The sequence below is a fragment of the Leptonychotes weddellii genome, chromosome 7 (genome assembly GCF_054177405.1).
Source record: "Leptonychotes weddellii isolate Sample4059 chromosome 7, ASM5417740v2, whole genome shotgun sequence".
Lineage (NCBI taxonomy): Eukaryota > Metazoa > Chordata > Mammalia > Carnivora > Phocidae > Leptonychotes > Leptonychotes weddellii.
In genome coordinates, this window is record NC_138375.1 from 59,454,290 (window position 1) to 59,470,580 (window position 16,291).

Sequence of the window (16,291 nt, forward strand, 5' to 3'; positions counted from 1 at the left end):
CGCAGGGAAGCCTGGAGCCTGCCACTAAGGGGTCCCATCCCCTGCTGGAGCCGGTGACCCCTGCCCCTCCTGCAGATGCTGTCTGGCTGAGTCAGAAGTGCCCTCCACCTCCCCGTGTCCCTCCCACACAAGGGCATGACTCCCCACCCCCATCCTGAGGGCAAGGCATCGGCGGCTCTGTGCCTCAGTTTCCTCATCAGCCCTCAACCACGAAGACATTGCTATGAGGGCTGCTGAGCTGAGGGAGAGGAACCATTTTGCCACCAGAAATGCAAAACCACTAGGCCCTGGCAGCAGTCGGCATGGGCCGACCACGCACAGTGCCTTCTCTCTTCCTCACTATGGCCCGAAGAGTGGGGTGCTCCCTCCAGCAGGCGGGGAGATGGGTTCGGGGTGGGGTTGTGTGCCTGAAGTCACACCAGGTTTCAGCCTCTTGGCTGGCATTCCCAGGACACCTGCAGGACCAGGCACAGATCCCCTCCCCAAAATCGCAGTCTTGGGGTGGAGAGGGCAGACTCCCACCTTGGAAAGAGAGGCCCTGTGCAAACGGCAGAGAAAGGGCAGTGTGGATGCCCTCCGTGCAGAGAGGGAGCCAGGCCTTCTTGGGTTAGAAGCCCTCTGTGGGTTTTGGACTGCCTCCCAAAAAGGGTAGATGGTAGAAAACCCAAGAGGCCGACCACGTGAGGCCCCTCCAGACTCTCCCGAGGGGCAGATGACAGAATGGCTAATTCACCCAAGGTCGCCGCTAGCAAGGCACAGCATTGGTCTCTGAAGCCCAAGTTCTTCCCTCTCTACACCCAGAGGCCACGGTTGATTTGAAGAGTGGGTTGTGGGGAAATCACAGTGGCCCCGAGGGAAGCCAGGCTGCTGGGGGCCTGTTTGGTGGGCAACTGGCTGGAGGCTGAGGGTAGCCCCCCTCCATCCTCCCACTCCCTCCCAACTCACCCTTCTCCACCCTCCCAGGGGTCCTGCTGGTGCAACAGACCGTCAGGCTGCTGTGCGGGCTTAGCTCCGCCAAAGCCTCAGAGCCGATTACCTGTGTCATTAGCAACAAATGACCTGTGGGATGGTTGTGGTTTTAGTTAAAATTAGAAGTAAGCCCATATTCAGGTCTCCTTGAAGGGGCAGGACCTGGCCTAGGTCCCTCAGGCTCCCAGACACACTCTCCTGTCCCTAGCCCTGCCACCAGCACCCCCTGCTTCCCCCTCGCAGCTGCCCCCTCACCTCCTTCATCCGCGTGCTCTTTTTCTGAGCACCTCCTACTTGCAGGGGCCAGGAACGCAGATGATCCCAGAAGTGGCCCCAGAGACAGCCTGGCATGGGAGGAAGGGACCCTGCCCACCTGCCCTGCTGGGGTCCTCTCCTTCCTGCCAGCGTTCTCTGGACCTCCTAGGGCAGTGGGCTGCCACCCCAGGTCCCTGAACTTCTACCTGAGTAACAGTGAGCCCTAACTGCCGCTGTCTGTGGAGGGCCCCTGAAGTGCTGGGACTCCCACCCTTGTCTCATTCACCTCTCCATAGTCTTCAGAGGTGGGTGGGCTCCCCCCATTTTACAGAGGGGACACTGAGGCTCAGGCCTAGATTTGCTGGGCTGCCTTCCCACGGCCCAGCCCCAGCCTCTGAATGGGCACGTAGCCCCCAAGGGCCCTGAAAGCCTGGCCGAGGCCCCGGCTCACCTTCCCGCTTTGCCCCCCGCTGCAGGTGCCCAGCAGAGCGCCACGGTGGCCAACCCGGTACCTGGCACCAACCCAGACCTGCTCCCCCACTTCCTGGTGGAGCCCGAGGATGTGTACATCGTCAAGAACAAGCCGGTGCTGCTGGTGTGCAAGGCCATGCCTGCCACGCAGATCTTCTTCAAGTGCAACGGGGAGTGGGTACGCCAGGTGGACCACGTGATAGAGCGCAGCACGGACGACAGCAGTGGTGAGGCCAGGCTGGGCGGCCAGGCAGGGCCAGATGAAGGGGAAATGAGTCTCAGCCTCAGGGAAAACGGAGGCCCAGAGAGGGGCTTGCAGTTACCTCTGGCTGCACACCTGGGAGCAGGAGGCCAGGATGTCGCCAGCCCCGTGCCCACCACCCAGCTCCCCAGAAGAGGCAGGACTCCCACACCTAGGACCCCCTGTATATACACCGAGGCCTTCCCCAGGAGGCCCCACCCTCACCAGACCTCACCACTTGGTGGGGGTGTAAGTGAAAGGGAAGCCCCCTACAAATGCCCCAGGATGCTCTTCTTGGAGGGGCAGATTCCCCCCGCTGCATCTGAGCCTGGGCTGGGCCAGGGGCAGCCTGGTGAGAGGAGCCAGCGAAGAAAGGGAGTTCGGAGGGAGGAGGTCCCAGATGGTTGAAGAGCTCGCAGTCCTCATACTCTGTGATTGTTTGATCCGTGTGCCCCCATTCACTCACTTGCACATTCCCTAAGCACCCACTTTCATGCTGGTGACACAGCCACCACCCTCTGAGAGCCCCAGCCCTGCAGAGAGGTGGGCAGCACGGTGGCCTCTCTGTGAGTCCTGCGGGCTATGGCAGCGGGAGGAAAGCAGGACTGAGGCTCCTCGGGGGAGGTGGCATGGAAACGAAGTGGTTATGAGAGCTGGTCAGAGAGAGGAGAGGGGACCAGCATTCCAGGAACGGGCTGGGCATGAGCAAAGGCTTGGAGTCAGAGAGGCGAACGTGCTGGTCAGGGCCAGCAGGGAGGGTATGAGGCGTGCACAGGGAACAGCGGTGCCATCTGGAAGACTCCCCCGTCAGGCTCTGGAGTGCGGTCACAGGCCCATGGGATTTCAAACTGCCAAGTGGTATGGCCAGAGCTATGGGTGACACTTGGGGCCCATGGGGGTGAGGGGACTGATGGAAGAGGCATACCCGGTGACACTGAGGAGAGGGAGGCAGTGAGACTGAGCTGAGACGCGGAGGGAGGGGTTCCAGGGACAGCAGGCAGACTCAGGAAGTGCCCTTTCCATGGGACGCCCCATTCCCTGCCCCTCCCCTGGCCTTAGGCAGCAGGTGGGCAATGGGGATGTGAGCAGAGAGCCCTTGCTTGGGTCCCAGCACTCCCCAAGGGCAGGCCTCTCTTCCTCCTCACTAGCCGGACCCCAGTTAAGTTTACTTCCTCTCCCTTCACCCTGGCACTCTGTGACGCCCCCACACATGAGGAGCCTGAGACACACAGCACACACCCGTGGGGGCACGGCCACCAGTGTGAGGCCAGAGCTGTGGTACGACGAGGACAGGCTGGCCGTGCCCAGGAAAATTCATGCTGTCAAGGCAGGCGAGGGAGCTCAGACCCAGAGGGCTGGCCCAAGCCGCCAGGCAGGAGGGTCTGGGTAGCCCAGGAAAGATTCCAGAGGAGGAGTAATTTCCAAGCGGGAGTCTTAAAACCTCCTGGAACGAGCATTTCGCAGGTCGAAGGGCCGGAAGATGCAAATGCAGGAGTGGCGGGCCAGCCTGCCGAGACCCAGGTATGGGCAGAAGGGGCCCTGGGGGGCAGGCAGCGGGACAGAGGGTTGCGACCACACCAGAACCTTGGAGAGTTGGTGCTGGGCAGAAGGGGACTGGAGGAAGGGGCCCTGCCCGGGAGAACTTGGAAGCTCTCACAATAACCGGGATGTGAGCAAAGGTAGCCATGAGTTGAGGCAGCGGGTGACTTCGTCCTCAGAACCAGCCTGTTGTGTTAACAGATGGCTCTGACTCATCCAGGGCCCCAAAAGGGTTCCAACCAAACATTCAGGTCCCTAGAAGTCACACCTGACTCTCCCCTAGCAGAGTCAGCCCGGGCTGGGCTCGTTCCTGCCAAGCGCTGGCTCCCCAGTTCATGACCCTGCCCAGGCCCCTGAGCCCTGCAGTGCCCTGGCCTACACACGGCTGCTCCCTGCAGCTTCTCTCTTGCAGTGCTCAGAGGTTCACTCTGTGCCAGGCCTAGGTTAGCCCCCAAGATGATCCCCCACCTTCAGAGCCCACGTTCAGACCCCAGCAGAGGTACCAGAAGCCTCCCTGCCCCTGCTACTTGAGGGCCTGGTGGGAGTGTCTGCCTCCCCTGCCCCCGGCCTCGGTTTCCTCATCTGCAAAATGGAGGTGAGGAGGGTCCCCTTGCAGGTTGGTGGGGGAAGCCATGAGATCTTACACACCCCGTGTGAGCCCGGTTCCAGGCCTTTCCTCACTTCCCAGCCCACACCCCGGGCCCAGCACCACTTTGGGGCGTGACGAGGCCTCCCACTGCTGTGACAGAGCCCCCAGGGAGAGGACAGGTGAGGAGAGGGAAGCTCTAGTCAGACACCTGCCTTCCCGCATCATTGAGGGCCTGTCTGGAACTTCTTAGAAGGCTCTAGGCCAGTCTCCTGCTGCTCCCAGCCTCCCTTTCCAGGCTTCCCCACACACGCCTCCTTGTCTCCTGCCATCAGGAGGTCTGGAATCCAAGGCTTGGCTGAGCCATACACAAGAGCCACCACCCCACACTCCCCAACAGCCTCTTCTGGCCTTGCTTCCTTCAAACCAGGCAGAGAGCAGAGCTCATGGGGACAAATCCCTCCCATAATCACTGCGGCCCTTTCCTGCCCCGAGCATACAAACTCAAGCCTCCCATGGCCAACACATCTGACTTTGTATTGATCTTGCTGATCTCTCAACCCAAAGCTCTTGAGTGCTTGGAGAAGAGATAGGCTTCCCTTGCTCACGAACAGATGGCATTGCAGTGGGCAGTGGCGCCATGCGGAGACTCAGACCGAAGACCCTGACCCAGAAACATTCTGTTGTCAGGCAGGTATGGGAAGTCCTAGGTCGGCACAGATCTGCAGCCCCACCCATTCCTGTGTGGGTAGCTGGGTGGACGCCCCAGGAGACAGCATCCCTGGCTTCCCCTCACTTGTCCCCATTCCCCATCCAGAAGGCCAGGAGGAGGGACCAAAGCCTGAAAACCCTCACACCCAAACCTGCTGATGCTATAAAAGCCCAAAATTTGTGAGACCAAGCCTTGGAGTCCCATCTGGGATTGTAATTTATTGTGTGTTAAACAAACTGGTTATTAGAAGCAGATTGGTGAGAAAGTGAGAACCTAAGCCCCACCTTGACCTCAGATACCCACCCTCCACCCCGCTAACCCTCCACCTCCCCGGAATACTCTGCCCACCCACACTGGTGCCTCCCCATGTGCCCACAGCATTTACACACCCACTTGCACCCCACACACTCCGGGGCCAGCAGGGACCCTGCCTCCTTCCTCCCCTGGCATCTGCTCAGTGACCTGCAGGGAGGAAGGCACCGTCTTCACGTCAAGGACCAGCAGGACAGGGTCTGGGTCTCCCCCTGGGTCCACCACCCTCCTGGAGCATGTGGGCCTCAAGGGCGCTGCCTGGATCTGGGACATCGTGGACAAACTTGGCCCTCATTCATGGCAGCCGGAAGGAGATGAGGGGGTGGCAGTGGCAGGACAGAGAGGGGAGGAGATGGGGAGAAAGAAATAGGAGTGCTTATATTTAGTGCTCTTCTCCCCAGCCTGAGTTGCCTGAGCTCCCACCACCACCACGGGGGATGCAACAGTCCATCCATCCATAGACCTGTCCACTCCGGAAAAGTACTGAGTTCAGAATGTTCTGAAAGTCTCTCACCACTAACCCCAGAAGCTTAGAGCAGGAGGGCCCTTCGGGCACCCCCAAGGGTATGCAAGGCTCCTTCTCAGTTGCCCCGAGACTCCATGTGCTTGACAGGTAGCTGGAGCCCAGGGCCCTTCTCCTGTGTACAGACCCAGTGAGGGACCCTGGGTTCTCAGCCCTCACCCTACCTCCAGAGAATGCACACATTCTTCACCCTTGCGAAAATGGGCGGCAGGCAGTGCCCAGAACAGGGAGCTCAGCCATGAGGACCTAGGCCGGAGGTGGACACCGCCCCCCACCACCAAGTCTTCTGTGAGACCTCGCCAGGGGCAGGGGCCAGGGAGAAAAATCTGGGCACCCAGTGTGGGAGCTGGAGAGAGTCATGAGGAGGGGTCCGGGCAGGGGTCGGGAAAGACACATTAAGGAAGTTGAGAGGGAAAGCAGTCTCCTGGCCTGCCTGCTCAGCTGGGCCGCTGTTCCTCCCGCAGTGCAGCCCTAATTGAATTTCTCTGTTAACAATGGAAACACATTGGTTGCCCGGCCTCTCCCCCTTTTTCTGATAAGCCAATGACCCGAGGGAAATTGGGGTCAGGAGAAGGAGAAATTGGAAACAGTCTTTTCTCACTCCTGGGGACACTGGTTTTGGCCAAGGGCCAGGGGACCGGAAGAGGGCTGGTATCTCCCCTTCTGGGTCCTCAGACGATCTGGGCCCCCCCTGGTGCCCCATTTTCCGGGCCCAGGTGTGGCAGAGGGTAGGGGGGCTCAGGCTGTCCCTGAGAGGGGTCCCTTCAGCCCAGCCCAGTCAGGGTAGAGAGGGTCCCAGATACCCGTCACCGGCCAGCTTCACCTCTGCAGACTGCCCCCCCTCACTCCCTCCCACCGTTTCTCCCATGAAATGGGCAGGGTGAACCCTGAACACACTCTGGATTCAGACAGCCCTGAAGTCTCCGTCTCTCTAAGCCTCTGTTTCCTTATCCATAGAGTGGGAACAATACCGTTCAAGGGAGTAGATTGAAGAAAATAAGCCAGCATGTGGGAAACCCTGGCTAAGCCCCAGGGGTCTATTATCATACTACATAATCGCAGTAATTATATTGTTAATAGCTGTTATTATATTATCACATGTCAGAATCTACCTGCTAACCCCCAGGGAGGCGAACCAGATCCTTCCTCACCTTTTTTTATCCACCAAGGCCCCAGAGCTATCCTAGCTGCCCCACCCCTTCTGCCTTGGGTCCTTGAAGGCCAGCCCCTGTAGCCTGGAACTCCTCTCTGCTGTAGTCTCTGAAACAACAGGAAGCCCATTTGGAGACATTTCTCTGGCTCCAGGGAGACAGGCCTTGGGTAACAAAGTATAATGAATGGAAGTGCTAAGGACTGGCTCCTGGCCTTTGGGAGATCTAAATGGAGCACCCCGCAGCAGGGCTCCCCCAGAGTTCCTTCCAGGCTGAGGGTTGCCCTCGGGGTCCACTCTCCTTCTGAGCAGAGCGTAGCCGTGGTGGTGGAGGGACCCCCACACATCTGAGCGGCAAGAACCGTGTGAGACTTGGCACAACCAGGACCCTGGCTACCCACCCCTCCTGCCCCCCAGGGCTGCCCGCCATGGAGGTCCGCATCAACGTCTCGAGGCAGCAGGTGGAGAAGGTGTTCGGGCTGGAGGAGTACTGGTGCCAATGTGTGGCGTGGAGCTCCTCAGGCACCACCAAGAGTCAGAAGGCCTACATCCGCATTGCCTGTGAGTCCAGGGCTTGGCCCTTGGTCAGGGGTGGACGGAGGGTATCACCAGGGGTAAGGGTCTGGTCAAAAAACCTCAGGTCCTGCCTTGATGGGTGGAGAAAGTGCCTCTGCACACTGCCCAGCCACCCCCATGTGCCCCTAGTCACTTGGCACTTTCTCCTGCCATGCGCCACGGCCCCTGCGGGACCAGGGGACAGGGCCAGCCAGGCTGAGCCGGCATGAGGCACTCCGGCTGGAGCACACTCTTGCTCTTCTCCCAGATTTGCGCAAGAACTTCGAGCAGGAGCCGCTGGCCAGGGAGGTGTCCCTGGAGCAGGGCATCGTGCTGCCCTGCCGCCCACCAGAGGGCATCCCCCCGGCTGAGGTGAGAGGGGCTCTGGTGCCCGCTCCACAGGTGGGTAGGGTGCCCAGGTCTCGGGTCCTGCCTGCCCTGACGCCCCCAGGGGCTACTCTCGCTCCAGGTAGGGCCAGCACGGGCGGGCAGTGCAGTGCCATGGCTCCCTCCCCCAGGTGGAGTGGCTCCGGAACGAGGACCTGGTGGACCCGTCCCTGGACCCCAATGTGTACATCACAAGGGAGCACAGCCTGGTGGTGCGGCAGGCCCGCCTGGCCGACACGGCCAACTACACCTGCGTGGCCAAGAACATCGTAGCGCGTCGCCGCAGCGCCTCAGCTGCTGTCATCGTCTACGGTGGGCCCCAGGGCTGGTGGGGCAGAGGGGCTCTGGGGCACAGGGAGATGGGGCGACGATGTGTGGGTGGCTCCCCGTGGAGCCAGGGCCCGGTGGACCAGGCTGTGGCCTGGCTGGGAAGGCCAGGGAGAGGGCTTGAGGGGCGTGTCTGGGCAGGGGTGTGGGACAGGGTGGCGGTCCTCTGTGGCTGGACCAGCCCTTGGGCCAGGGACATAGTCCAGATGGAGATGAGGGCACAGGACGGGAGTCTAGGAAAGGTGGCAGACCCCAGCCCATGCTCCTGTGTCCCAGGTGTGGGAAGCTGAGCGTTCCAGGCACCCCAGGGGCAGGCAGAGGGGGCGGGTGCAGCAGTTGCCCTCATGAAAGCCTGGGGTCTGGGCCGGAGGAGCACGGGAGCTGCAGCTAGGGCTGGCTGCCCGGAGCGCGTGCAGAGCCTGCTGGGAGAAGGGGCTGTGGAGCGGGTACTGCTAGGCCCTGGGGGCTCCCCTCCAGGGCTTCTCTGCCAGCACAGCCACAGCCCGCCCCTTTCCAGCCCACAGCCCCTCTGCCCTCCCGCCCTGGCCCCTGGGCCAGCCTGTCTGAGGAAGCCCCCGCTCCCTGACCCCAGTCCTTCTCTGTCCGGCCAGTGAACGGTGGGTGGTCGACGTGGACCGAGTGGTCCGTCTGCAGCGCCAGCTGTGGGCGCGGCTGGCAGAAACGGAGCCGGAGCTGCACCAACCCGGCGCCTCTCAACGGGGGTGCCTTCTGTGAGGGGCAGAATGTCCAGAAAACAGCCTGCGCCACCCTGTGCCCAGGTACCGGCGGCCGCTGCCTCCCGCATCGCTCCTCACCACGCCATCTCCGTGCCCTGGCTCCATTGTGCCCACCAGCCTGCCCCCCATGGCTCCATCCCACCCGCCCCCACGCAGGGCCAGGCTCAGTCCAAGGCTGGGATGGGGTTTAGTGTGATTGGAAACAGGGCTTGGTCTGTGTCCAGGCTAGGCCTTGGCAGAGGCGCTGAGTCACAGAGTCTCAGGTACAATCAGGACAGGTACAGACAGTGTGGGGCAGGGGCAGGGCACCGCCTGAGGCTACAGAACCACCTACACCTGGAATCACAGGGTCAGCGTGGGACCAAGTTCCCTTGCTGCCCCAGGGCCAGGACGGCCCCGTAGTGTGGATAGAGCAAAGCAGGCCCGGCATCATCGTGCCTCCCGTCATTAGCATGCGTCATTCAGACCAGTGGACACCAGAGGGTGTGCTCCTTACCACAGCATTGCACCTAGGTCTGGATGCCCAGCAGGGCCGCGCTGGCAAACTGCCGAGGCCGCTGCCCGGGCTGACCACACCACCTCTTCTCTGTTCCTGTCTGTCTCTCGTCTAGTGGATGGCAGCTGGAGCCCATGGAGCAAGTGGTCGGCCTGTGGGCTCGACTGCACCCACTGGCGGAGTCGTGAGTGTTCTGACCCAGCACCCCGCAATGGAGGCGAGGAGTGCCGGGGCACTGACCTGGATACCCGAAACTGTACCAGCGACCTCTGTGTGCACAGTGAGTCCGCTCTGCCCCAGGAATCCTCTTGATTTTGCCAGGATTGGCCCTGACCAGCCCCAGGGAGGTGATGGCTAAGAGAATCAGTCCCCTGCCACAGGCTGTACACCCTCTCCAAAGTTTAGGACCCTCGGGAACTCCCCATCCCTAACATACCCACACATGTGCCCGTGTGTACCCCAATACCTCCCCCACCTCTCCTGAAACATGCATACATGTGAACCTTTCCCATGTACCCCAGGCTCCTGGATCCCGCTCCTCTCCTGCAGTTTCACCTCCACGCGGTCCCCCAAGTGCACACACAAGTCCTATGGGGACACCAGGCTTGTGAGGCCTGTTAATTACAAGGCCATAACTAACAATTAAAGATCTCTGTTGGATTTTTTTTTCTCTAGAACACACCCTCCCCCATTCTTTCAATTAAAAACCTAATTATCTGTGTCAATTCCTTTCTGATGGACATTTCCTCCATTATGCAGAGCCCTTCTAAAATCAATATAGCTTCCTCCAGGCAGTCAATCACCCCCTCCCCAGCCCGGCCTCAGGCCTGGGGAGGCAGACAAGGAGAAAAGCCCTGGCACCCCTGCTTCTGGCCCAGGGACGTGGCTAGGAATCAAATTAGCAGACACCCTCCCCCCAGGAAGCAGAGCCCCTACTTTGGGGATGCCAAGAGCTTCTGCCAGCCCTAGCTGCCCTGGGCCCCAGAAGAGTAGGTTCAGCCTATCAGCCCACTAGGGCTGTCTGGGGAAGTGTCTGTCCCCCTCCTCCTCCACCCTTCAGTAGCAGCAACCTCAGACTGAATGAGCAGTGAGAGATGTGATTTGCCCAGAGTGACACAGCAAGGTGGTGGCAGATGCAGGTTGGAGATGCACACATGCTGACTCCATGCTCCCTGCAACCAGCATCCGCAGCCCCGCTAGTGCTGATGCCCAAGGAGTGAGCGCCTCCTCCTCCTGGGGTGTAGACCGCTGACCTCTCCTTCCCGGCCTCCTGCACCCTGCCCCTCCCAAGGCCGCACTCTTTCCCGCAGCTGCCTCCGGGCCCGAGGACGTGGCCCTGTACGTGGGCCTCATTGCTGTGGCTGTGTGCCTCCTGCTGCTGCTGCCCGTCCTCATCCTCGTTTACTGCCGCAAGAAGGAAGGGCTAGACTCAGACGTGGCCGACTCGTCCATCCTCACCTCAGGCTTCCAGCCCGTCAGCATCAAACCCAGCAAAGCAGGTGGGGTGCCCCGTCGCTCCCAGCATTCCTGCCGGGCCCCCACACCAAGAGCTGCCCAGCAGGTCACCTCATTGCTTCCCCCTGAGTCTCTCTTTACCCTTGCAGACAATCCCCATCTGCTCACCATCCAGCCAGACCTCAGCACCACCACCACCACCTGCCAGGGCAGTCTGTGTCCCCGGCAGGACGGGCCAAGCCCCAAGTTCCAGCTCGCCAATGGGCACCTGCTCAGCCCGCTGGGTGGTGGGCGCCACACGCTGCACCACAGCTCGCCCACCTCTGAGGCCGAGGACTTCGTCTCCCGCCTCTCTACCCAGAACTACTTCCGCTCCCTGCCCCGCGGCACCAGCAACATGACCTATGGGACCTTCAACTTCCTCGGGGGCCGGCTGATGATCCCTAATACAGGTGGGAAGGACCCCAGAGTGCCCCGGGAGCTCTAAGAGGCAGAACTAGCCTTTGTGTCCCTCCTAGAGGAGGATGGGACAGCTCTGATGTTCTTCCCGGGCTGCTCAGCCTCACCCCAAGTGCTGAGCCAGACCAGCAAGGAAAGGGGAGAGAGTTTTGGAGAGAATCCAGTCATGGCTGGCAGTGGGGCCGGCCCTGAGGCCATGGCCAGAGTGTCTCCCTTCTGTTACCTAAGGGCACAGGACTACGGTCCATTCATTTACACGGTCAGCCAGCCTGTGTGTGCCGGACTCTGTGTTGGGCCCTGGGCCCAGAGGAGGACAGGTGCCAGCCCCAAGGAGCCGGCAAACTAGTGGCGAGATGGCAGAGGACAAATGCCTGGCCAGGGGGCCGCTCCACCCACCACCTCACGGAAACCCTCTGACAGGGTCCGTGATAGGGAACCCACAGACCCGTTCCATAGTCAACTTTTGAGGAAGCACGGCAGCCTCTGATGCTCCCACCCTGAAAGTCTCTATTCCCTCAGCTCAGATGACCCTCATGCCCCTGAGTTTCTTACCCCTCTCCAGCTGCTCCTGGTGCCTGTGCCCGAACTGTAGGTGTTCCTCAGCGCTCCCTCCTGGCACCCTCTCGCAGAGCAATCTCGCCCACTCCGTGGCTTTAACCGCCATGTCTGTGCAGATCACTCCCACTCCTCCATCCCCAGCCACATTTCTCCCGGGCGACAGAATCATACACCCAGCTGCCTCCTGGGCAGCTCCATCTGGATGTCTCACAGCACCTCAGATTCCTGGTGCCTAAAACAGCACTGTCTCCCACCCTCCCCCAGAACCTCCTGCTTCCTGGCTTTCCCCACCTCAGGGACAACGGAGTCAAGTTACTCAAGCCAGAAACTGGAGGTCACCTTGGCCTCCTTCTCTTTTTCAGTTGCCCCCCTCACCTCCACAACAGCTTTAGTCAGGCACACACCAGTCCCCGTCATTCTTCCTCCGCAAATGCTCCTGGTTCTTCTCTTCCCCACTGCCTTTTCTGGCTCAGGCCACCATTCCTACCTCTCATCTGGTTCAAGGCATCACACACTCCCAGTGAAGCCAGACTTCATCATGTCCCTCCCCTTCTTGAGCCCTTTTCCGGGCTCCCCAATGCCCCCCACACAGCCCACATGACAAGACCACAATGACCTGTCTGTCCCTTGCCGGCCAGCTGCCGTGGCCTCTACCCCCCATGCACTCTTTTCCTGCCCATGGCCGTCACGGTGGGCTCTCGGCGCTCCAAGCACACCATGCTGCCCTTTGCACACACGGGTCCCTCTGCCCCCATTCACTGACCCATCTGCTACTTCTCATTCAGGTCTTGGCCTGGCCGCTCTCCCTCTCTGTGCCTCATGTCCCCCTCACGGGGCTGCTTGGATGATGAGGTGAGATGGTCCGTGTCAAGCTCTTAGAAAGGGGCAGGCGCACAGTGGGCACTCAGAGACCATCAGCCTTTCGGGCCCCCTGGGGCAGCAGGGCTGCCGCCCCCCCCCCCCCGCCGCTCTCCCCCAGCACCCTTTGCTACCATCCAGTTGTCTTTCTGCCCACCGGGCTGAGTGCCTCAGGAGAGCAGGGCCCCTGGTTTCTCCTCACTGCCCTGAGTGCTGGACATGAGCATCCACTGCAAGTACAGCTCCGCCGCGGAGAGCGCTCACACACGGGTCTCTGCAGCCAGCCCCGGGGGGCAGCACCGAGCTGACGGTGCCCTCAGTATATGCCGTCAGCGGCTTCCCTCTGCGGGCTTCGGTTTCGGGCCCCTGGTGATATTCCCACCAGCCCACCTCAGAGTTCACTCTGGAGCATAAATGTAAGCTTTTGGACTTGGTGGGATAAAGTCGTAGAATTCCTTCCCCTCCCCAGTCACGTGCCTCTGAGGTCCCTCCTGATGTAGGCGCCCCTGTCCTAAAAGAGCAGCAAGGTGGAGCAGGACCACTCCTTGCCGTCCCTAGAGGGGCTCTGCAGCCCCTGTCGCACTGCCTCTCCCTGGAACCACTCCTCACTGAGCAGTCACTTCTGATGCTGCCCTGCAAGACGCTGGGACAGAGCCGAATCCGCCAGACAAGAGGACATGTGTGCAATGGCTCCCAAACCAGGGAGGGCTACCAAAGCCAGCAAGGTTGTTAAAGGCCAGCCCTACTTGCAGGGGCCACTGCCAAACGAGGAGCAAAGTCATGGTGGCTGAGAATGGCTGTCCCCAAAGATGGCCAGGGCCGATGGGGAGGAGGAAAGCTTGAGCAGAGCAGGAGGGCAGGGCACCCCGGCAGAGGTGTGCTCAAGAGAGGGGCTGAGGAAGCTCCTGGAAAGGCAGTTGGGGCCAGAGGTGAAGGGCCTTAAATGCCAGGCCAGGGGGCTGGACCTTATGCTGGAGGCAGGGAAGGTTTGGAGCAGGGAGTGCCCTGGCCCCACCCAGTGCCTTTTGGGTGATAGGTCAGGTAGGTACAGCATACCTGGCACCTTTTGTTCCAGAGTTTTCTATGCCGAGGCTAACTAGGCATGCTTTTCCCATGTGGGTTCCCTTAGCCTCTCTTGGGGTCACTAGTACTCCATTTCATGTGGGTAGATGGACAGCCTGGCAGTCCCTATGGCACCTCTGTCCCCTAGTCCAGGCTGGCACTGCTCAGTCCTCAGAGGGAGGCTCCTGGGTGTTTGGTGTCTTTGCAGCCCTGGTAAACCCCAGCCCTCCTCCCACTTTGTCACAGGGATCAGCCTCCTCATCCCCCCAGATGCCATACCCCGAGGAAAGATCTACGAGATCTACCTCACGCTGCACAAGCCAGAGGACGTGAGGTGTGGGCGCGGGCCCTGTTGCTGGGGCTGGGCGGGTCCTGCCCTCTGCCTTCAGTCACCATGACACCCCCTACCCATCCACTGTCAGACTTGGTCTGGCCTAGCCCTAAGGAGGGCAGGGAAGAACTGTCCATAAGCTGCACCCAGCCCTGAGGCCCCAACCCTCGGGTGCCACTGTCCTGCCCCAGCCGACTCCCAGGACAGCCCACTGACGCCTTTCCCTCCCCACCCCTATTTCCCCACTTGAGGTTGCCCCTAGCCGGCTGTCAGACCCTGCTGAGTCCCATCGTTAGCTGCGGGCCCCCTGGAGTCCTGCTCACCCGGCCGGTCATCCTCGTCATGGACCACTGTGGGGAGCCCTGCCCGGAGAGCTGGAGCCTGCGCCTCAAAAAGCAGTCGTGTGAGGGCAGCTGGGAGGTGAGCAGGAACGGCCCTGAGCCCACCCACCTGAGCACAGAGGGCTTCCGAGTGGAGCCGGGGCTTCCCACCTGGCCCCAGAGCCACCCTGTCCCCAGGCTGGCCGCTCCTCAGAGCTGACCCATCAGGCCGTTGCCCGCAGGATGTGCTGCACCTGGGCGAGGAGGCCCCGTCCCACCTCTACTACTGCCAGCTGGAGGCCGGCGCCTGCTATGTCTTCACCGAGCAGCTGGGCCGCTTTGCCCTGGTGGGAGAAGCCCTCAGCGTGACCGCAACCAAGCGCCTCAAGCTGCTTCTGTTTGCCCCCGTGGCCTGCACCTCCCTCGAGTACAACATCCGAGTCTACTGCCTACACGACACCCACGACGCACTCAAGGTACCGCTGCGCCACCCCCCCGCCCCCGCCACAGGGAGGCCACACCGCCGCTGGCACTGAGGGCTGACCACCCCTTTCCTTCTGGGAGGGGGCGGCCATGGGGAAGGGTGCTGCGGGCCCCAGGCTCAGCTGCCCACCTGGGCTGCGCTGCAGGAGGTGGTACAGCTGGAGAAGCAGCTGGGGGGACAGCTGATCCAGGAGCCCCGAGTCCTGCACTTCAAGGACAGTTACCACAACCTGCGCTTGTCCATCCACGATGTGCCCAGCTCCCTGTGGAAGAGCAAGCTCCTCGTCAGTTACCAGGTGAGGGCGCTCGGGGTGCCTGGAGTGGGCACAGCCAAGGCCGGCACACCTGACGCAGCCTCTCTGGCCGCCCCCCTCAGGAGATCCCCTTTTATCATATCTGGAATGGCACGCAGCAGTACCTGCACTGCACCTTCACCTTGGAGCGCGTCAGCCCCAGCACCAGTGACCTGGCCTGCAAGGTGTGGGTGTGGCAGGTGGAAGGCGATGGGCAGAGCTTCAGTATCAACTTCAACATCACCAAGGTGGGCAGAAGGGCTCATCAGCGCTGCAGAAATGTGCCTCCCCGCTACCCAACACACTCTGGGCCCATCCTGCCACCAAGCCCACCTCCTCCTAGAAACTGCTTAGCAGCTTCCTCCAAGTCTCCGGGGAAAGAGGTGCAGATGCAAACAAACAGATGCAGACAGATGCAATCGCAATCTGACTTGGGGTGGAGATTGAAGAGGATGTGGGAGCAGCAGGTGGGAGAGACAGAGCCTGGGGGCCCTGGGGTTTCTAGGAGGAGGAACTTTGCACAATGCCTCGAAGGCTGAGTAAGAGACAGACAGCAATGAGGGAAAGGGGGCTTCTGGCAGTGGGAACTGAGTGGGGAGGACAAAGAGGAGCACAATGAGTTCTGAGTGGTCAGTAGGGGCGACTTGGGGAGGGGTGATGGCGAGAGAGGAGGAGAATGAGGCTAGCCTGCTCCTCTGCTCACTGGCTGTGTGACTTTGGGCAGGTCACCATACCTCTGAGCCTTGAGACCTTCTAAGCTCTAGTGAACAGGGCTCTGGCATACCAGGGGTACCCAGGAAATAGTGCCCATGCTGCCCCCATGCTCTGAGGTGGTTTGGGTGCTCCTCCAGCAGGAGGTGGCAGTGGACCTGGGCCATGAAAGTACTAACAGGCACTTCCCCTCCCTCCCTGCCCCCCCCCCCAGGACACAAGATTTGCTGAGCTGCTAGCTCTGGAGAGTGAAGGGGGGGTCCCAGCCCTAGTGGGCCCCAGTGCCTTCAAGATCCCCTTCCTCATTCGGCAGAAGATCATTACCAGCCTCGACCCGCCCTGTAGCCGGGGTGCCGACTGGCGGACTCTGGCCCAGAAACTCCACCTGGACAGGTGGGTGGGAGATGGGCAGGGAGGGGCTGCAAAGGCCTGCTGCAGTCCGTCCCAGTGGGGGAGGATGGGTGGGGTGGATAGGAAGCTCGATGGGGCTTGCACCCCACC

At 61.1% G+C, this 16,291-nt stretch overlaps 1 protein-coding gene across 3 annotated transcripts in view; it reads left to right on the forward strand.

Annotated features, from left to right (window-relative positions):
- Positions 1–16,291, forward strand: part of UNC5A (unc-5 netrin receptor A) — a 74,135-nt gene that overhangs the window by 42,007 nt on the left and 15,837 nt on the right. For 2 of the 3 annotated variants that reach the window (XM_031027965.2, XM_031027964.2), the window contains exons 2-15: positions 1,701–1,922; positions 7,176–7,319; positions 7,582–7,685; positions 7,832–8,012; positions 8,639–8,806; positions 9,376–9,540; positions 10,571–10,759; positions 10,865–11,167; positions 13,899–13,986; positions 14,235–14,403; positions 14,546–14,779; positions 14,933–15,082; positions 15,163–15,327; positions 16,005–16,183. In XM_031027965.2, coding sequence (XP_030883825.1) covers positions 1,701–1,922; positions 7,176–7,319; positions 7,582–7,685; positions 7,832–8,012; positions 8,639–8,806; positions 9,376–9,540; positions 10,571–10,759; positions 10,865–11,167; positions 13,899–13,986; positions 14,235–14,403; positions 14,546–14,779; positions 14,933–15,082; positions 15,163–15,327; positions 16,005–16,183 — 2,461 coding nt within the window. The remainder of the gene's footprint in view (positions 1–1,700; positions 1,923–7,175; positions 7,320–7,581; positions 7,686–7,831; positions 8,013–8,638; positions 8,807–9,375; positions 9,541–10,570; positions 10,760–10,864; positions 11,168–13,898; positions 13,987–14,234; positions 14,404–14,545; positions 14,780–14,932; positions 15,083–15,162; positions 15,328–16,004; positions 16,184–16,291) is intronic. The other variant, XM_006733149.3, reaches the window with a different exon arrangement.